Source organism: Miniopterus natalensis, chromosome 1 (assembly GCF_054644295.1).
Source record: "Miniopterus natalensis isolate mMinNat1 chromosome 1, mMinNat1.hap1, whole genome shotgun sequence".
Taxonomy (NCBI): Eukaryota; Metazoa; Chordata; class Mammalia; order Chiroptera; family Miniopteridae; genus Miniopterus; species Miniopterus natalensis.
In genome coordinates, this window is record NC_142081.1 from 117,340,568 (window position 1) to 117,362,961 (window position 22,394).

Below are 22,394 nucleotides of genomic sequence, written 5' to 3' on the forward strand. Positions count from 1 at the left end.
GTGTCTTCAGTTTCTGGCATGTGGTGGACCTTCAACAAAAGTTTGTTCCGTTGGATAGTAAATGGCGAAGGGACCGCTCAGTAGCCCAGGTGTATTTAACTTAGCTGGAAAATGACAAATGAGATGGTTTCCATACTTGATGGCTGGTTTTGATATGCCATTGATTATAAAGGTTTTTTAATGGAGATTATTGTTGAATTATCCAAGGAAGCACAGCTATGACTAATGAGATAAAATTAAGCAAAAGAAAAATATGAATTGAATATCAAGAGACATTGCCAGTAGATGAGGTTGGGGTTTAATCAGGCGGAGGAGTCCCAGTGGAAGTGACCTGGGGACACTGACCACCACACATGTCACTGAGTATTGCAGTGCACTCACGTCTTCACAGGGACAGGCCCGGATGCTGGCGGGACAAAGAGTGAAGTCGTATTTCTAGTTTCACTGATCTTCCTTCCACGGGTGCACGTCCACAGCCTCCCTTCCCCTATGGAAAGAATTTATGTATGTGTTAAATTTTCTGATTATCTTTCTGTTTCTTTCCAGAAAACACTCTTTTTAGAGCATCTCCAGGTGCCCTCAGAAATGTCTTCCTTAAGCGGCAAGGTCCAAACTGTCCTGGGACTGCTGGAGCCAAGCAAACTGGGCTGCACCCTGACGCACGAACATTTGACAATGACCTTTGACTGCTGTTACGACCCACCTCCTCCGTCTCACGACGCTGTCTCTAAGGAGCCCATTATGATGAAAAATTTGTTTTGGATTCAGAAGAACCCTTACTCCCATAGAGAGAACCTTCAGTTGAATCAAGAGAAGGAAGCAATCAAGGAAGAGCTGCTGTATTTTAAAGCCAAAGGTGGAGGGGCTTTGGTGGAAAACACGACCACCGGGATTAGCCGGGACGTGCTGACCTTGAAGTGGCTCGCAGAAGAGACCGGTGTCCACATCATAGCCGGCGCTGGCTTTTACGTGGATGCCACTCACTCTCCAGAGACCAGAGCCATGTCAGTGGAGCAGGTAGAAAGCCCTAACTAAATTCTTTGACAATACTTGGATATACATACATTCCCAATAGCCAGGATTCACGTTATCCCCACATGTCATCTACATTTGGAAATGTCACTGGCTCACAGGTAGCTGGGCATTCTACACAAATTTGCTGGAGAGCGAGGACATCTTCCAGTTGAGACCCAAGTTAGGAACATTTCGTTTCATAAAGAAAAAGCATCGAGGAAGGAGATCTGAAAGCACCGGTCATTGCAGAACCCAATGTGTTAATGCTCAGATTCGTGGACACTGCATCCCTGCTCAGCAGCGGTGCCCCCGCCTGTTTGTAAACCTCAGTTTTTCATGATAAGCTTCAGTTAGGCAGCCTCGATTTTGTTGCTGGGTCTTATAATAACCAGTCATAAAAATTCACTGTAGGGTGAAACTTGGCAGGCAGAGACTTGGCACATTTGCCAATATGTTCCCTTCTCCTTTTACAAAACAGGAGGGGTGGAAGAAAATCCATTCCCCTGTTTTTGTCATAAGATCTTAAGTAAGAATGGATATAAGGAATTACATCTTTCAGGGACAATAAAAACAAATAAGCAGCAAAACTTTTGGGCATGCGTATGTGCTCTCTTTCTAGACGTACATGTATGTGTTTATACATATATATATGTAAATATATGTATATACATATACACACACACATAGATATTCATTTGTATCTTCCATTGCCTGTTTGATAGGCATAGCACGTCAGCTGCAGTTTTTGCAAACACTTAGTTAATCTTTAAAATACTTTGTATTTCAAAACTTTACCTGCATTATTTTCCAGTCAGGGCTTTCCCTTTTTATATATTTACATCACTTGAGGACTACCATGATGTCAACTATTACAGTCTTCCAGCTACTCTTAGCAGTAGCTATACATCTGACCAAAACAATGTAACATGAGTATTGTATACTGTGAATTTTCTATGCTGTATAGGATAAAAGAATGCATGAATAAGGGGGAATTAAAGAATTACTTGATACAGTTGATGTAAGTTCAAAGGCAGCCTTTTTATGTCTAAACATTCCTCTGGTTAAATTATTGATTTTTTCTCTCTCATCTGAATGTCCTTTCCTTAAGTAATTTTTTATTTCCCCTATAGCTTCCTAAAGCCATACGCTTCTTATTAAATAGTCACAGTAAGATACTGCTGAATCTTTGATTTAGAATTACTTTTTGTATTTGAGATCTGGCCAGCAAAATGCCTTTCTCCTTGACCAACATTAATTGAATGAATGACGAATACATTTTTGAAGAATCAGTAACTAAAAGAACGCATTCATTAACATATTGGGTGATACTATGTTGAGAAATTCCACAGTCTATAACATATATTCATTCCCACCCTTCCTAAGCTTACTGACATCCTCATTAATGAAGTTCTCCATGGAGCTGATGGAACCAGTGTCAAGTGTGGCGTCATTGGAGAAATTGGTTGCTCCTGGCCTCTGACTGAGAGCGAAAAAAAAGTTCTTCAGGCAGCAGCTCATGCCCAGGCCCAGCTTGGCTGTCCTGTTATCATTCATCCTGGAAGGAATCCAAGTGCACCCTTTCAGATTATCCGAATATTGCAAGAAGCAGGTATGGACATCTCCAAGACAGTTATGTCGCACCTTGATAGGTAAGCAGATTATGTACAAATTAGTGCAAGTGCCCAGATGATTATGGATGATTGGACGTGTAGGGGACAGCAAAGTAGCTGACTATATAAGCAGATGTTGGCTGGAGTTAATCTCATGAATAAGCCTAACAATGTTACACAGGCTACACACTAGCCTTTGGATTGGGTTGATTAAGGAATTAACACAGTGTCTGTGTGACTAATAATACATTACAGTTATTTCTAAATTGGGTACTTCCTGGGCATGAGGATGTATCTTTCATTGTTTCTGGAAAACCTCAGCCCTTGTCTCTTCAAATATTGCTTCTTCATATTTTCTTTATATTTGCATCATAAACTCCAACTTGACATATGTAAGATCTAATTACCTGTCTTCCATGTCTCTTAACACCTTCATATTTCCATCCATTTCCATCTTTGAACTGTAATTTTCTCCATTCTGTCTTCTTATTTACTACTTCTCTCTCCAGTGAAAGCAACCTGTTGCTTAGACTCTCGATTCGGTTTATAATGCTAAGAACTATAGTTTTTTTCTTTATTTCTATTAGTTTCATTTGTTACTTTTCAAATCTGCTCGGTTAATTTTGATACATTTTTCCCCTTCAACATGTTTTCAACTCAAATGTTAAAAAATAATATACATGCATGCATAAATTAATAAATCTAATTTCTATTATTTTTTTTACTCTAACTTTCTAGTTTGTTGATTCTTTTAGCTCTTGTCCATGTGAGGTTATTTCCTTCTGTATGAAAAAATTTAGTGTGATCTTAGATTCCTTGGAAATTATTAAGAGCCCTGGGTTGAGTTTTCTCCCCGTTTTTTGGTTTTGATTTGTTTTGTTTGTTTCTTATAGGCTGTTAAGGGCACTACTAACCTGGTATTACTTTAAACTAAATTTTTAAAAAATTGTATAAATTGTGGTAAAATACATATAACATAACATTTACCATCTTAACCATTTTGAAGTGTGAAGTTTAGTAGTGTGGATTATTGTGCAGCCGGTCTCCAGAATTCTTTTTATCTTGCGAAACTGAAACTCTGTACTCACTCAACTACAACTCCCCCTCCGCCCCCCCCCCCAGGCTCGTGGCAACCACCATCCTACTGTCTGGCCTTATGAAGCTGGCTGTTCTAGGGACCTTATACAGTAGAATGATATTGTATTTGTCTTATTGTGACTTTTAATTTTTATTTACTTATTTATTTAATACATCTTTATTGATTTCAGAGAGAGGAAAGGAGAGGGAGAGAGAGAGACAGAAACATCAATGGTGAGAGAGGCATTGATCCGCTGCCTCCTGCAAACCCCCGACCGGGGATCGAGCCCACAACCCGGGCATGTGCGCTGGTCGGGAATTGAACCCTGATCGCCTGGATCCTAGGTCGACGCTCAACTACTGAGTCACGCCCGGCCGGGCCTTATTGTGACTTTTAAAACTAAACTTTTGACGCGAAGGGTTTAGAACCACACAGGTGCTGTGAATTCTGGCCCCTAAACCCAGTGAGTGCAGGTTGTGGTTTTGGATTCTCAGAAGAGACTTTTTCCCAGCCTGCCTCCCTTTCACCGGAAGACAAGACTCAGAAAGACATAATCTCCGAAGACTCCGTCTGTGGGCCAGTTTTTAACTCGTTTATTCGCATGGGTGTGGTTTGGGATGAGAGGAGTGCTTCCTTTATGCGCTGGCTCAGGCTGCGTCTCCTTTGTCTCCTGCCCTATCCGGCCCTGACTCTCTACTATGGGCCCATTAAGACCCCCCAGGACGATGATAGTTCTGGGTTTCCCTCTATTCCTCATTTTGTCTGCTTTCTTGTTTCTGAGCAGGTCCTTTACTTTCCCACCAGCTGAACCAAGCATTTAAAAATGTGTTTTTGCCCCCTTTTACTGTATCCAGTATTTTACTTGTACTGTCCTGGGAAGGTTTCCTGTTGTGACCGTCTAGTCTGCCATACTGCTCGAACCCGGTTCACAATGGTTCTTAAGGAAGAATCTTTCTGGTGCTTTCTGTTCTTAGTTAGACTTGTAGGTGAGTTAGAAAATTATGCTTGGCATTAATAAAAAATAAGGTTCCACTGGAAATTGTGAAACAGCCTTTAACTCCTAGTGCAGTAGAGCTTCCTTGCTCATAGAATCAAGCAATAAATATATGTATATTTCTTGTTCATAAAGTCAAACAACATTTATACCTATACATGTGTGTATATATACACACACATGTATATGTATTTTTTTAAAAATAATAAAGCTACACCATCTGATTTTCACTGGCATCCATTTCAGTGCCCCCCTCTAGAATGGCTCAGGATGGGGAGGAGAAATTGATCTGACATCAGACAAACTCTGAACATCCTAGAAAATCCTGAGGCCAATTCTAGAACAGCGCCCCCCCCCCCCCCATCTTCTGTGTCTATATTAGGGATTTTTCAGGGTTCCAGTGCCTGGCAAAGAAATGTAGAGAAGTATGAACATTTCAGTGGAGAGGAACTGGGGAAATGGCTTTAGAAAAAGTAGCACATTTGGAAAAACAAATTGAATAAAGTAACAGAAAAAAAAAAAAATCAGGGAGGCAGATCCAGGCAACTTGAGCTCTCTGATGTGACTTTTCACAGCAAGACCGTCGCCAGGCGGAGGTTTGACTAGGTCAGCCTTTCACAGGCTCTCTGAGGTCCGCTGCGCTGCACACAATCTGATCCTCGCTGAAAGGGCAAGGGCTCCGGCTTTCATAATGGGGACAAATCACAAAAGGGCATGTATTTCACGCAGCAAAATGCACTGACAACACACAAAAAGAAAAGCATCCTGACAACAAGGCCTCCAGGAAAAAAACACCCCAAAAAACCCCAGAAAATTATTCTGTTTCTCCCACCATGTTTTCTCAGGCACAAAGAAGGTTCAGACCCCACAGGCTGCTGTGATTGTGACGTAACCAGTGGAGGCGCTGGCTCGGCCCTGCAGCCCCTTAGAGCCCTGGGCTCTCCAGTAGGGCTGGTGCTCAGCCTTGGCTACCTGTGAAACTTTTCTTTTGTCCCCTTAAAGGTAGGATTTCTATCAGTTAAGTCTAGGGAATAAAAGATTCCAGGATGTCCACATAACATTGAAGCAATGAAATGTTTTTGAATACATAGACCTTCACTGGCACTCATTCATCAGGCATTTTGCCTTAAAATACATGCACGCACACACACACAGCAGCAGCTACAGCAAACTGCTGTATGCCTGTCCCAAAAGAGCTTGTGGGACCTTGAGAGGGAAGAGTTAATGAATGGCTGTCACCTTAGGACACCTCTGAACCACATTGTTGTCATGTGACCATTTGTGACCTGCTTAAGGTCATTTACCTGGAGATAACAGCCTGACAAGATAAATCTGCTTCTGTGTCTAGGCCTCCCCTAACCATCTGTTCTCTTTAAGAAATATGGGCCTGTGGAAGTGCCTGTGGACGGCTGTGAATTTAACCCTAGGGAACCTCACAGGGGGCTGCCCTTGACAGTTACAGCCACCCAAAGTCAACATTTATTGGAAAATAACACCAGCATTTCTATTCCTGTTTGGGCTTTTCATCTACAAAGGCTTTATGCCTTTTAATCATTTATTATAATTTTACTACCTGTTAAAACTCTAGCCACATTTCCAGGTGGCATGTAATTACAGCACTGCCTCTGTCCCCAGTCTAACATGGGCTATATGTGATCAAAGAAGACACCCCACAGATAGTCTTTTTGTGATTCATCTCCAAGGAAGTTTATCCTTAATGCGCTATAGAGTAGCTGTAGGTATTTTTATAACAACACAATTCTTTCATTACCAAGGAAAGTTGGGTAAAATGACATGACTGGTCGGTATTTGGGTACTAACTATTTACTGATTACATTCTGAGCCCTAGGGAAGGCACCAGACACTTGGTATGCCTCAATCTTTTTTCTGCTTGGTTCTCTATTTAACAAACCAAAAGGCTTTGACGGAAATCCAGGGCCTAGAGTTTGAGGAGGGACACAATAATAATAAAGTTCAGGAAAATAGCACATTTTCTGTCTGAAAACTGCTCCCTGTGGAAGGTCAAAGAATTTGACCAAAGGGTTTCTGACAGAGGAGAAAGGAAGACACAGATGATGGGCCACCAACACATTTTATTCTCTGTGCTCCTGATTATCCATGCAAATCTACCTAGCTCTTCGAAGGATACAATTTTGAAACATTTTTTCATGCTCTTAATTAGATTGAGTGGAATATTCCTTCCTTCCTTCCTTCCTTCCTTCCTTCCTTCCTTCCTTCCTTCCTTCCTTCCTTCCTTCCTTCCTTCCTTCCTTCCTTCCTTCCTTCCTTCCTTCCTTCCTTCCACAAATATTTATTGAAAGCCTAACTATCATAAACCAGACACTGAGGGGTAGCAGGGAGCAAGACCCAATCTCTGCCTTCAAACTGTTTATTTAATTATGATTATGGTGACTTTTAACCTTAAGGTTGCCTTTGAAAAGCCATAAAAAAAGAAGAAAAAAAAAAAAGACTATCCGGTATCCTTGGAACTGTACACTTTTAATTTCTATGAATACTAGTGAAATAACATGAAATCGTTCAAAAACAAATATTTGACAAACTTGAATTGAGCAAAACATCTTTATATATCTAAATAGTATGGCAGTACTTAAAAAACACACAGTTGGAATGTCGTGCCCATGAAATGGTTTAAATACTTAGAATCCTGTGGGCACAGTGCTGTATCTCTTAACGGTTTACTGTAGGGGTGGTGTATATGCATGTGTTATGTGCATAATGTACAGTATGCTGTGAAAAAAAGGAGTGTGCATTATATAGTATGTATATTGTACACATTAAGTACAGCAAAAACAACTTATCTAGTCTTATTGGTTCAGATCCAAGCACAGAATGAGAAATTAAAGACATCAACTCAGGCAACAAAGCAGAAAGGGACCCGAAAAGCAAGTGCATTTTTTTCAAAGAAAATATTTACAAATAACATTTCCCTTTTCCCATTTACTAATGTCCACTGGTATTTCTTCTGTTATCACTATGGCAGACAATGGGAAAATATTTTTAAAATGGATGCTTTGAAACATGCCATTGTGGCTACTTGTATATATACTTGGGCATGACTATGACTAAATTTCACATTAAAACCTACACTGGTCTGGAGAGTACTCACGGACATAGAAACACAAACCTCGGATACACTTCAGCTGGAAATCGTGTGATGACATTGCGGCAGCTGTGCTTTCACTGATGTGATGTCTAGTCTATGTCTGCATGGGACAGTGAGAAACAGGGGGTGTGGGGGTCACCATGCTTAATTTTAGTTCCGACACCAGAACTTACTTGCTGTGTGACCTTGAGTAGGTCACTTAATCCTCCCAGTCTTTTGCTCATGTGTCAAAGGGGTTAAGAAAAATTATTTTTAATCCTTTAAGTGTAATGCAAATTTCCCCCATTATTGTTTATCTTGGACTTCCTTTCAAGACAGGACCTATTTAAAAAGAAAATCCAGACAAATGTTCGACAAACTTAAATGTAGCAGCGCTTTGCGATGCTTATAAAAGTGCCGAATAAAGTGCAATTAAGTTATGTTTGTAACTGATATTTGTTGAATGTCCAAAAGTGCACCTTTAATAGAGACACTGGGCAGACCAGCCACTGTCAGGGCCGTTGGATGCACCGGCCATGTATTATCTCCAGTACATTGTAACCATCAAACCCTTCCCTGGTGATTTTTTTTCTTCTGAAGCAGTTTTTCACGACTCTGACACCATTCCCATGAAATGTGACATTTTAACAAATAGGATTGCCATGGCTATGAGATTTATCTTCACTCCCCTCAGTACCATCATTCCCTGAACTGGGTATCGCCTACGCGAGAAACACAGCCTCTTTGGTGCTACGTGGCAGCTGGAAAGTTCATAGAGTAAAAAGCTCTTCCTAGGGTGTATAAACCACAAAATGTATTTTAAAATAATGTTTTAAATATATTTCACAATTCAGAGCCAGCTTGTAGTTTTGTCTGATTCAAATAAGGGTCTCTCTCTCTTGCAGCCATCTGTTCCTTTTGCTTAAGCCTGCACTTAAGTCATAATATTGAAAGTGTGACATCATTCCTTCCGATGATGTCATTAAACATCTCTTATGGTAGAGGCCCAAGCAGTCAGAGAACTGAATAACGTGTGTGGGGGGGGGCATGCTTGCTCAAATACTGATAAAGGGAAATAAATACACGGCAATCTGAATTACTTTTCTATTGTTTTTTGTTCCCAATTATTTTCTAATATTGAAAAGACTGTTCCGTGAAAGCAATATTTGAGAGTTCTGTGAAACTGCAAAGCCCAAGGCACATGTTAGGCATTGTTATCATCTTGATCACACCCACGAATCACATCCTTTCTTCTGCTCTAGTTCCCTCTCCCTAAATGGCCCACGGACCCCTGTCTAAATTATCACTTCACACAGACTTCCTTGCTCCCATCAGAGTGCATTTGACATTAAACTAAACCCCTCAGCACTTGGATAAGATCTAGAATATAAAGAGGTAAGAAAAAGAGAATCAACGATCCCTGCCTTTTAGTACCAACTTTAAAACACTAATAAATGATAACCGTATTCTGCAAACAGAGATAGGCAAATCACTTTAGATACCATTTTCTTAGCTAATGGCAATATGTTTGTCATAAATGTATGCCTGTTCCTTATATAGACCGAATTTGCTTATTAGTTGAAGAGCAAAAGTGTAAAGCATGCAACAGAAGAAATTATATAATATGAATGACAAGAACAAACATTTGGTACAAAAACCTCATCTTCCTCCTGGGAAATCCCAGGATATTGGACAAATGGCATTGCAGTCACACCGTGCACCTTGAAGGAGGGACTTTGCCCAGTGTGAAATACAGGAGCTCTTCTGCATCTCATAGTCACTTGGCTGACCGTTTAGGACAAGAGGTGAAAAATACTTCCCTTCAAGGCTGGGGAAGACTGGAATAAGAAAGAATATAATCATTCACGGATAGAGAATATGGAATGAGCAGAACTGGCTGAGGTTGACCCCTACACTTATATAAGAAAAGCTTTGAGATCTTTGATGTCTGGGAGGGGCAGGACCTCTCTTTAATTCGTATCTGAAAAGACGTCAAGCAGAGTACATTTTCCCATGATACCATTCTGACATCTGGGGTCAATCCTTTCTCCAAGTGAGAAAAAAAAAAAAAGTCACTTGCATAAATGCAACTTCAGTAGCACCTTGACAGTCCCGGGAAGTTGTCCAACTGAGTGTCACTGTAATGTGGTTAAGTCACCTTGTTAGGCATTGATGGTGCAGATGCTCCGAGGTGTCTCTGTGATGGGGTGGATCTCTCCATAGGTGAGTGCTGGCGAGAAGGAAGGGGGCTGCTGTGGGTGCTGGAGGCTCTCAGCACAGAAGGGGCAGCCTGGCCTAAGAGCGTGGCTTCTGAGGACAAACGTAGTCTGGGTTTATTCACAACTCCTCAACTTTCCTCACCTGTAAGTGGTGATAATCACACCTCCCTCACGTAGTGTTTGAACAGATTAAATGAGATAGGGCTGCTTTAAATACTTGATGGTGATTAAGTGTTTATTGTTCTTGTTCCCCTGCTCCTCCTATCCTACCTCTCATTAACATCTAATACCAAGTTCTATTTTTTTTTAGGCCTTTCTCATGAAAAATATGCATGTCCACTAACACTATTTCCCCCCAGGGGTTTTGCACTTCAGCAAGAAGAATTTAAATCAATTCATTTCTTAATTTCTACACACTAATGTTCAGTTATCCAAAGGGTGTCATATCATTAAATGTCAGTAAAAACTAATTTATGTATTTATGTATACGTACTTATATATCCTGGATTTTTAAAAAATATATATTTTTTATTGATTTTTAGAGAGAGAGAGAGGGGAATGTATAGAAAGAAACATTGATGTGAGAGCAGAACATGGATGGGCTGTCTCTTGTATGCCCCCTATTGGGGATCAAGCCCACAACCCAGGCATGTGCCTTGACCAGGAATCAACCAACAACCTTTTAGTGCATGGGGCGACTCTCAACTAACTGAGCCACCGGCCAGGGCTTTCTTGGATTTTTAATAACAGCAAATTTGTCTGCCTCCTAATGTCCAAAACATCGGCTTAATTGCTTCTCTGCTGAGGAAATCTCCCTACACATGGCTGTAAAATGTTTAAGTGTTTACCAAAGAACCATTTTCCTCAAAGTCACTCTCCTTTCTATGGGCTGTTCTACAGGATAGGAATTCCCAGGGGTTACTCTGGAAACTTACATGTGCAGGATGAGTCTTACTAAACATGTTAGTCTTCCTCTAGAAAAGTATTTCTACCTATGGTGATATTCTTCAGCTAGCGCTGGTAATATAAGTCGCATTTACATATAACTGGCATCTGGAGATTTGGATACCTACATTCCCCACTCCTCTCTTAGATTAGGCTGTTGTAAGACCGCATCTGAAGAGACCAGGCATGGCCTCAGGGGCCACTGCAAGGCCCTGGCTTTTTCCTTTGAGGGAAATGGCAAGCCATTAGTAGGTTCTGAGCAAAGGAGAGACCTGATCTGACTTCGGTGTGGAGATAGACTTTGGCTGCTGTATTTGATTAGACTGTAGTAGAATAAAGGTAGAAATAAGGAGAGCAGTGAGATCTACTGCAGAGATCCTGCAAGAGATGATGGTTATTTGAACCAGTAGGATAGCAGGGAGGTGGTGACCTATCTGGATTCTGGTCATATTTTGAAAGTTGAGCCAAATGTCTACCCTAATGGGCTAGATGTAGAGTATAAAAGAAACAAAGCAGTCAGGATAATCACATGTTTTTTGGCTTGAGCAACTGGATGGATGGAATTGCCATGCACTGAGACAGGGAAGGGTGCTAGAACAGCTAGTTTAGGGTGGTAGACAAGGGGTTATTTCGAGACATGTTAAACTTGAGCTGTCTATTGGACATCAAAATTGACATGACAGCAGGCAATTAGACATGCAAGTCTGGACTTCAAGAGAAAGAAGGACCCTTAATATATACCCCTTAATATTTATAAGAGGCTTAAAGCAATCAATATCAGGCTCCTAGTAAGAAAGTAAGCAATGGTCATGATTAATATAGTTCCTTCTCCTCCTTTGACCACGTCATTCCAATTGTCTGAAGTAACTGCAATGGTCAGATCCTATTATATGTAATCACTCTCTGAACTAGTAATTAAGTTCCACAAAGCAATCCTTTCTTACTTTGGGGGTTGATCACCCTCTTTGATGGTAAATTTCCCATTTTCAAGTGCAGTTTGAGGTTACTGTGGGAGGGAACTAAATTTCAAAATAAAAATTAAAACACATGATATGAACAGAAAGTCAATGCAATTTTGGAAAATGTCCTTTGAGTACAGAATATGTAGCCAGAGAAGTCATATAGTAAGTAAGATAGTTAAGAGAGTAGATTCTAGCCTCAAAATGCACTTATACTTCAGCATATCACCTTCAATATTTAATATCTCAAGTCCCAGTTCCCTCATCTGTAAAATCAAGACCTGAAAGAATCGTGGAGAATGTTGAATGAGATAATACATATGAAGCACTTAGCACATTGCTACACACAGTAGGCTCTTATTCTTAGCTATGATAATGATGATGATGGTAAACAGCTTTACTTTTTATTTACAATTGGTTCTAAGACTAAAGATTTTTCTATGGCTTTTTATTTACTATGGACTTTTCATTGAATATGTTTCTCAATATACCCCTTAAAATTTAGAAAACTTGCTCTCAAGGCATTATGCCAACGAAAGAAAAAAGATTTCAGGAGTAGAAATCAGAGTCTGATCCAGCCTGTTATTGGCACCCCGTTCTCTTTCTTGACTCCAACCGGCCCTCCCCCCACCCCTGCCCCAGTACACTGCCCATGGGGTAATCAACAAACTAAATGAATTGACTCAAAAGGGAAAATACTAAAGGTATCTCTTCCCCCTTAGGTTATTTTAATTGTGTATATTTTGTTTTGAAGCATGGTTCTTTGGGGGGGGGGGGGGGACAGAATATGTTTACTATAGAAAAACACATATTCTTTTAGCCTAGTAATTTTGGAAGCAAAAGATGGTTTCCATGGTAAGAAGATGGAAAAGGAGTAGTTTAATAGAAGATCGCACAGAAATAATGCACATTTTATAGTCTGAAGGGAAGGTATTTTAGCCTCTCTGCCTAAACAATACTGTCAATGATAAGTTACGCTAAATCGGTGGCTCGGATAAAGGGGAGCCAGCTCCAATGTGCCTGCTCGGAGGGGAAGTCAACAGTGAGCTCGCGGAAAGCGCCTCAGCACAGCAGAAACCTGCACTGTGACACACTGAGGCTTAATTGGTCCTGCTATGGTTTGGAAGAAAGGCTTTGAGAATACTTCTGACCTCTTAGAAGAGATTTATAGACATATAATAGTGCTTTAATCCTTGCATCCTGGAGTTGCCAAAGTGATAGTATATTAGAGAACATCAAAGCCTAATCAGACAATGAATGCCTGACATCCCAACTCTTCTCCAGGCCAGTCTTGGGTCCCAAACAATCATCCTTTTTCTAGGCCTTTAATTACCTTTACACAATGTCTAACAGGGTGTATTTTCCCCTCACATTATTTCCATATTCATTGTCTTTTGGTAGAATGTTTTTTCTTTCTTTCTTTCTTTCTTTCTTTCTTTCTTTCTTTCTTTCTTTCTTTCTTTCTTTCTTTCTTTCTTTCTTTCTTTCTTATTCTTTCTTATTTATATATTTATTTATTTATTTCTCTATGTGTTTGAAATTCTACCATGCTTTTTTGGGTCTAACTTAATGCATCCCTTTTTACTAGTTATAAGTTTCTTGAAATCATTTGACTCTGCTCCTTTGTCCGTTTACTGTACTTATCTTAAATCTTTCTCTTTTCCCATTCATTTGCATAGTTTTACGACATAAAATTGTGATATTATTGCTAAGATATCTATTGAATGAGAAGATATCCACAAAAATCAGCATAAAATTATAAATTGTATTTTAAAAGTGAGCACACCAGAACATAAATATCTATAGGAGTGTTGCCCCTTTTTAAGAAGCTGCAATGATGTTTACATAAGTTTTGAAATTAAGTTTAGAACCATGTCATGATCTTCACAAGAAACTGATCCTCTTATTTTACCTTCGCTTCAGTTTTAACCCATATTAGCATTTACTCACAGAATTCATGGCACCTGGTGCCAAGTTTCCTGTAATAGTTTCCACAGTTCACAGCAGTACCACTAAGGATTTTCAAACATACATGGACCATATCCTGAAGACAATTCTATAGGAGAATTGCAAAATTGTTTTTGAGTAGCCCTGGCCAGGTCACTCAGTTGGATGGAGCATTGTTCCATACACCAAAAGGTTGCAGGCTTGATCCCCAGTCAAGGCACATACGCAGGTTGTGGTTTCGAACCCTGGTGGGGCACATACGGGAGGCAACTGATTGATGTTTCTCTCTGCCTCTCTCTCTCTCTCTCATCAATAAAAACATATCCTCGGGTGAAGTTAAAAAAAGTAAATTTTTTTTTTAGTTTGGCAACTTAATTAAAATGTCTATAGATCCCAAGTACTTTGAAAGGGAAAAGTTCCTTCGGATGGATAAATTCTCTTATTTCTGATAACAAAGTGAACTTACTATTTTATAGTCACATCATAAGGGCCAATTCAAAATTTCTGTTACTTTACTTAAACTATGTTCCTGTACATAGTGTGTTTAAAGCTTTTAATCTGTGCATGTGGAAAATAGGCTCTCGATAATAACACTATGTCTGTCTTATTGTCTCTAGGACTATACTTAATAAGAAAGAACTACTGGAGTTTGCTCAACTTGGCTGTTACTTGGAATATGATCTCTTTGGTACTGAACTCTTTCATTACCAATTGAACCCAGATATTGACATGCCCGATGATAATAAAAGAATTAGAAGGTAAATATGATTAAATCTCTGATAGCATTCGCTTTTGATTTTCATGTCTGGGTGGGTATTAGCAAAGGTTCTGGAATCAGTAAGCAGGCAGAACCAAAGACCTGCAGATAGAAATACATCAATGCTGTTTCAGGGAGAAGAATCTCTATATATTATAGTAAGAGAATGAGCCATCCTAAGCAGGCAAAAGCTCAGCAGAGCCTTAGACATTCAGTGCAGATGGGCAGCTGACAAGAAACACAGATAACACTCAACCCCTGCCATGGTAACGAGAACAAAACATGTTTCTCTCCTTTATCTCTCAGAAAGTAAGATGTTTCTTTCCCAGGTTGAACACACTCAAGTCATAACCTCATACAATATATTTTTGAAATGCTTTATTAAAAGTACTCACTAAAGAGTCGACTGCAACTTAAATGCTATAAGTATACTGTCTAAAGACCAAACATCATATAAAAATCTAACCTTTCAAAACTGTCTGATATTCAGTGAAAGCAAACAACTGTACATGTCATTCTATGCCACGAAATGGAAAATGTTGAGAGTCAGGGATGAATGGCTACCTGTTTCATCTTAGTTACATGGTGATATGAACACCGAATGGAGCAGGTCAGGGAACCCGGAGGAAGAGCTAGATCTGAGGTTGAAAGGATGACTTTTGTTCGGGAATACCTAAGGGCTGCTCTCCAGCGGGGCCCTTGGAAAAGAGTGTGAAGCTCGGGCTGGAAATTGCTTGAACTGAGACATGAGTGTAGATGCCATTGGTTTGTACGTGACAGCTGGAAGTGTGGGGATGAGTCAGATCACTCAGAGAATGAGGGCCGAGCCCCCGGGAACACATGCGTTTAAGGGGTGGACTCAGGAACAGCCCCTCAAGGGCAGGTGGAGAAGTTTGCAAAGTGGTAAGAGAATGGCAGGCGAGTGTGTCATCATGGGCGCTGGTGGGGCGGCAGGCTGCAGGCGGGACGGCTTGAACGCTGGTGGCCGGTGGCAGATATCAAGTGAGATAAAGACCGAAAAGCATCCAGTGGATTTCAGTCCGGAGGCTCTCATTTCTCAGTAAGTGCAGCCTTGGTGGAAAAGGCTCGGGGAATGAGTAGGAGGCGAGGGAGGGAGAGAATGTGGAGGTTATTCTTGCAAGAAGCTTAGGGGCGTGGGGGTAAAGGGGCCTAATATACCGTGACAGGGGAAGGTAGGACTTTGGGCGGTGGGCACACAGAGCAAACCCACACCTGAAACCTAGATGTTCGTATTAACCACTGTCACCCCAATAAATGTAAGGAACTGTTATTAAAAAAATAAATAAAATCCAGAAGCTTGGTAGTAAAGGGAAGGAAGCAGGGGTGTAGGGCTAAAGCTAGATGATAAGACAGATCTAAGGAAGGTTTTGTTAGGAGCTGAGCCATGATTATGTAGCTGAGAGCAAGAGCAGAGAGGCAGAGAGGCTGAATCCACGGGAGTAAGTAATGCCTCTTCTACAGGCTTGTTAGAGAATGTATATGAAATAAAGTATGCAAAGTTTTTAGCTGACCGACTAGGGCAGAATATGGAACTGGTCAATGAATGTTAATTTTTAAAAAACTGGAGAGATAAGAGATACAGAGCAAGGCTCCTAAGGAGACAAATAGATGGCAAATCAGAAGTTGGTTAAAAGGAGATGCACTTTCTCCATGGAAATGAGGGGAGATGAGGCCAGTAAAGGGGTGAATACAGATACCTCTTGCGGGGAGAAACAGGGAGTGAGAGCATATGGCCCCATGTGGTCTCTAGTGAGCCCTTAACAATCATCTCCTGAGAAAGAAGGAGTGGATTCCGGGCAGGAGCTTGTAGAAGAGGGTGTAGGCCGGGGATGGATGTCAGGTGGAGAGAGAGATATGACCAGAGACATGATGTGTGCAAGACCCAGGTGAGGCTAGAGGTCCCGGCTGCATGACTGTGTATTGGCCCCAATACACACATGACTTGGTGAATATTTTCCCCAAAAATGTCTTGTAGTTTGGTAGTGGAACCAAAGAAGCTTTGTCAGTAGAAGCAAAAATAGAAGAAAAAAAGATGCAAAGAGTTGGAGAGATCAAGAGTTGGGATTTTGTCCAAAAAATGTTGTTGATAGCTAAGGGAACAAGAGAGGGGTTGAGAGGAGGGTCATGAGGTCTGGGCTGGAGGGAAGAAAATGTAGAGAGAAAAGGGAATATATGTGGCAGGGGGCGGGGGCACATAGCTGCAAGCTTTGGTGGAGCGGGTGGATACATGTCGTAGGAGAGGGCGAGCGAGAAGCTAGGAAGATGCGACTGGGGGTCAGGGTGGGAAACTGAAGACTGAGAATTCAGAGAGGAGGTAGCTCTCCATGGTGACAAGGGCCGGAATACGGTTATCAGTGTAGAAACCTGGTTAGAATGGAAGTAAGCAACACTGGAGTGGAGACATGATGTCTAGAAACTGTGAGGTTCAAGTATCAACAGTTAAACGTGTGCACCCTGGGGCTGAGATGAGCTTGAGCCAGAGGCCACAGTTGGGACAGGCTTAGCATTTGCCCCTGGGCAGTGGGCCTTTCTGTCTATATTCCGCTGTCCCTGGGCATCAGCACTCCTCCTGATGACCACGTGCACAGGAAAATATGCTTCAAGTTTAGCATCACTAGAGAGAGCTAGCTGATCAGTGTTACACTAGTTACATGAACGTGGAGAGGCTTAGCTCTCCATACGCAGACTGCTTGGACTGTCCTGACCAGTGAAACTAGATCTATTTTTTTTTTTTTTTTACTACTCAAACTAGCCCTTTGATAAACAGATATATTGTTTCATTTTTGTTTATTTTGTTCTATATTTTTCATTTACTGGCCCAGTAGCGTTATTTAATACTGGCTAACAGGCTTCCCAAGGGCCCTTCTAGCTTGTGCCATGCTCAGAGGTGAATATTGTCTGGAATTTAAAATGGGATGGCGTGGTAGGTCTTTATGATCTTTCATGATCTCGAATCATGATTTCCTGATAAATGTCCTCAATAAATATTTTATGATTCATCTTGGAAATTGGAAGCTAGCTCCTGGGACCTGCTTCCTTTGTGGCAGTGAGGTATATCTTTTGCACCCTTACACCTTCCATGAGGCTCCCAGACCTTCTGGAATAAGAGACAGGAGATTTGCCGAGGGGGATCTATGAAGGAGATGGGGGAAGGATGACCAACTCCTCTCCCAGTAGGCCTTCTTACCATATTTAATATCCTTTCGGCTATTAAATCAAGAACAAGAACTTAATTTGGTCAGCTTTCATTGCACCAATTGTAAACATTCTAGATGTATGAAAATATATACAAAATTATATATGTGTGTGTTTATGTATTTCTATGTATATGTGTATGTATATACACTTATCTTCCTTAAATTAAAACAATGCATTAGGTCACTGACTCAAGTACAGCCCACAGTAATCCTGAATGCACTTTTGGATGGTATGTGCCCCAGTGCCCTTGTCCCTATCTCTTGGGCACTTGGTTTTCATCTTTCAGTGGCAGTCCTTTTCTGAGCCCCGGTAGTCATAAAGCTCAGAAGTGCAAGAACAGAGAAGCACGCGCCTGCCTACCTCTGGTTTTCAGCACCAGAAATTCTGTGTCTAACACCTGTTTTCAATCTTGTGCTCCAGTTCTCAAATCTTATTATATCTCTGCCTTTTCACACTTTGTAGTCTCTCTCTAATATTTGTTTGCAAAACACTAACTCATTTGTATTTCTATAATTACTGCGATTTTTTTGTCTTCTCATCTGTAGTGGTTCATTCCTTCTGGTGGTGTCGCTAGAACTACTGTTCTTCCTTACAGTGGCCCCACAGGAGGGATGATCTCATTTTAGGAGTGACCAGGTAGTTTTCTCGATGGGATATCATTATGTTTCTAGAGCTATAACATTATCTTTCCTAGGAGTCTCCAGATTCTTGACTTAATGAGTCCTAAGGGTTCCCATTTTCAAAGGACTATCTTATCCATTATATTCTTTCCTCACTACTTCGCAATTCAGTAAGTTTGTGTTGACACAAGGCCTCTTACAGGAATCTGTTCGTCCATATGACATGCCTCTGTAGTAACGAGATACCCCCCTTTTTTCCCCTCAAAGAAAAGAGACAAAATCTTAGGGAAGCATACCCTAAAACATCCTGTAAAGACACATCCTGCATTGTTTCTGTCAAATCTTTCTGTCTCATAAATGACCAATAACTCTTAGATAATTCTGTTAAAGAGAATTTGTTCCAAAGGTAACTTCAGAACTTTTGGGCATTACACAAATTTTTAAAGACTCAAAGAGAACTGTGGTGACACAATTAGCATTCCATGTATAGGGCACACATGACATGAATATGGAGTTCTAGACAAAATGCCCAGGGTGGCTCCTCTTCTCTGGCACTTATATCCCTTTGACCTGCAAACACAAGACCAAATCTTCCATTGAAATTTATTTTTAAAATGTATGTTCTCAGAAGGAAGGGCTTTGTGCTTGAGTTTTTGTGTAGCACCTCAGGTTTTGCTTATTGTAGTAGCTGTTAAATATGCCCCATGCACTAGAATGCCAGGAAGTGCCACTGAAATATAAATATTACCTAGATCCATTTGGGAATCTAGAAACTGACAAGACTTTATAGCAAATGCCAGAGAAGAGCCACTGTGCCCAAGTTGCACCTCCTGTCACCAGAGACCCATGGATGTCACGACAGACACTGCCCAGAGTCCGGACATGTACAGATGGTGGCTGTCAGGAGGTGACTCATGTTTTGAATTATAGCATTAGATGTTTAGACAAAGGAACGGCTCATCATTTATAGCAATCTTACTGAAATAGAAGGAAGAGTAAATTTTGAGTGGTCAATTTAACCCAGTGCTCCAAGACTAAGTAAAAATTCCCATAGACGTCAAAGGGACAAATGCTCCAAATATAAACATACCATTGCTCAGCTTTTAAAAATGACTGTCTAGCTATCATATACCCTTCACTTCCAAACCAGCTGGTTTTACTCTCAGAAGGTTTCACTTGTACGAAGATTCCTTCTGTTTCCCTATTTAATCAGAAGTAGTCATTGGTGTTATTTGCTAGAAAAAAAGGAGAGAGACTGAGATCTGAAAAAAAAAAAAGGCCCACTAAGAGAGGCATTTTTAGAGTGAGAACCAGCTACAGAGGCAGAACAGTTATTTAGTGGAATGCTAAAGGGGCCATCCATTCAAACTGGCACCTCCTGTTCGAAGCTATCTTTAACGCAGCACTGCCAGGCATTGTCCTAAATATCAAAGGCTACACATATCTGTGGGCATGCAACAAGGACCGTGATCCTACCAAAATGCAGCCATCGCTTTATCATCACCACACAGTATTTATTAAGGGTCTCCCAGTGCACATGCCACGGGGAAGGCGGGGTCTCTGCGACAAGCACAGTAGGTTTGTAAGTACAACGTGTAAAGCGCCCTGAAAACTGTAAATGTGAGACAAATGCCACATAATGAGTTAACATTCTTCACAGGGTACGTCTCCTGGTGGACGAAGGCTATGAAGACCGAATTCTGATGGCCCATGACATACACACAAAGCACCGGCTGATGAAATACGGAGGCCACGGCTATTCTCACATACTCACCAACATTGTTCCTAAAATGCTGCTTAGAGGTATAAGCGAGAAAGCCCTTGATAAGATACTAATAGCAAACCCTCGGCAATGGCTAACTTTCAAATAAGGGTTGGTTGTAAGTTCACACCTTGAATAGGAAGCTTACAGGGAGCATTCAGCTCTTTCAAATCCACTGTGAGGTATCAATTAATCAGCGCTACATGGGACTAATGATGGGTCATTTCCTTTTTATGAGAATTAGAAGCATCTTGCCTTCTTAGAACCTGGCTATCACATCTGCGCCTTTTGGGAGTCATGGAGCCTTACTGAGCCCTATTGCTTTGCCTTAACAACATAAGCACAGAAGTGCCTACTTCCAAACAATGATTTACAGGCTAAATCCCTTTAGGGAAGTTTTGTTTTGTTTTCTTAATCTATCAGCTGCCCTACTTGAGAATTTAAAGTGTTTTTAGTTAAATTACCCCCTTCTGGAGCAATCCAATATTTCTTGTAATATTGATGATCCTACTAATTATCCTGCTGTTCTTTAATTAATGCTTAATGAATAATATGGCACTTTAGAATAGCTTCTTCAGCAAGGGAAGTGAAATTTTGAGATTTTTTTCAATAGAGACTGTAAGACAATTACCAATTTACAATGGTAAAAATATTGTGGAAGGTTAATTATATGCTGTCCACCTGTCTATATATACTTACAATGAATCGTGTTGCCTGTGGCTTTCTGGCACCCACTTTTGCTATAAATTTTGTTGTGTTTTGAAAATTTTTTATAAGGGGGCATGAACACATAACACTGAATTATAAAAATTCAATCATAAAAGTCAGAATATATTACATAATATACTTTAATGAATCATTACATTTATAATAACAAAGGCCACAATTTAATTAATAATGTATAATGCAAAAAAAGAGAAACGTTTGCCATATATATATATAGTCCCTTTATTCCCTTTACCTTTTCTTTGTTTTTCCTTGGGCCTAAATAGAGAAAATAATGCTTATTTATATGAGGAAAAGGTCGGGTCTACTAGAAATGACAGTCTGACTCTTCAGCCTATGCTCTAAAAGTTATCAGCCTTGGCGCCCTCCTTGGAGCACGCCCATGACCTTCTCTTGAGCACATACTATTTTTTAATACTATAAGGGTCCCCATGAGACTTGCAACCAGGGAAGCAGCAAGCAATGGCAGCTCGTCCCAGGCTTAACCCCTGAACCTGTCTCCAAGTCACCCTTTTCTCTGACTTTTCAGTGAGCTAAAGCAGCCCCACCTTGGATCACTTCTTGCCTATAACGTTTCTAGGGAGCCAAAGCAGGCCAGCCCAGGCTCTCCTAAGCCCCTAAGTCCTTCCTTTGTTTCACTGTCCCCAGCTTTAATAAACATACTCATAAATAAATAAATAAATAAATAAATAAATAAATAAATAAATAGTACCCAGCCCTGATGATTTGTGTAAATAAAGCCTTTTTAAAACTCTTAGTTGATGTGCATTGCTTTTTAAAAATTAATCTTTTTGGTTGAATCCTCAGTATGCTGTTACCTAAAAAAAAAAAAATTCTACAAACCCTGTTGCCAATTCTTTGATAACTATATATTGTTCAATAGAAATAAAATCCATTGCAACTCCTTTCTGAGTTATCTTATATATTAGAAAGGCCAAATCGAATTAGTCATTATTCTTGGTGAATGGGCTAAGTGTTTTTAATCATATAATCATGACGGTTACTCAGACTAAGGCATTTAAACCAAGAAAACAGCACCTTCTTATGGGAACACCATGCATAACTCTTTTGGAAAGGTGAGGTCTGCTAAATAAAAGATATTTCTGCGTATCAAAGATGATGAAGCTTTCTGCATGAGAACAGAAAGTACCCAGAGGAACAAGTCAGGAGAACAAATTAATTCTTTTAAATGAAAAAAAAAAAAAGCAAATATCCTTCACCAGTAAAACAGATTTTTAAATCTGTTTTTGAAATCTACTTGTCAAAGAGTCTTCAAAAGGCAGCTGAGAGGGGAACAGATTTTTCATTGTAATAGTGGAAGTGGTCTGATAGTTTGAATCTATCAGCATGCATTTTTAATATTTTTCTTAGTTTTAAAGAGATGGCTTTTGGCAGTGTATTTTAAACAGACAAAGGATTTACACTACTCTCAAAATCTACT

The 22,394-nt window shown here is 40.3% G+C and overlaps 1 protein-coding gene across 1 annotated transcript; it reads left to right on the top strand.

The window, feature by feature from the left end:
• The first annotated feature begins 549 nt into the window (after positions 1 to 549).
• On the top strand, positions 550 to 21,828 carry PTER (phosphotriesterase related). Its single transcript, XM_016213238.2, has 4 exons — positions 550 to 1,017; positions 2,398 to 2,663; positions 14,487 to 14,627; positions 20,126 to 21,828. Exons 1-4 carry the CDS (start codon positions 586 to 588, stop codon positions 20,334 to 20,336), a joined length of 1,050 nt encoding a protein of 349 aa, XP_016068724.2. The 5' UTR covers positions 550 to 585; the 3' UTR covers positions 20,337 to 21,828.
• The last annotated feature ends 566 nt before the right edge of the window (positions 21,829 to 22,394 follow it).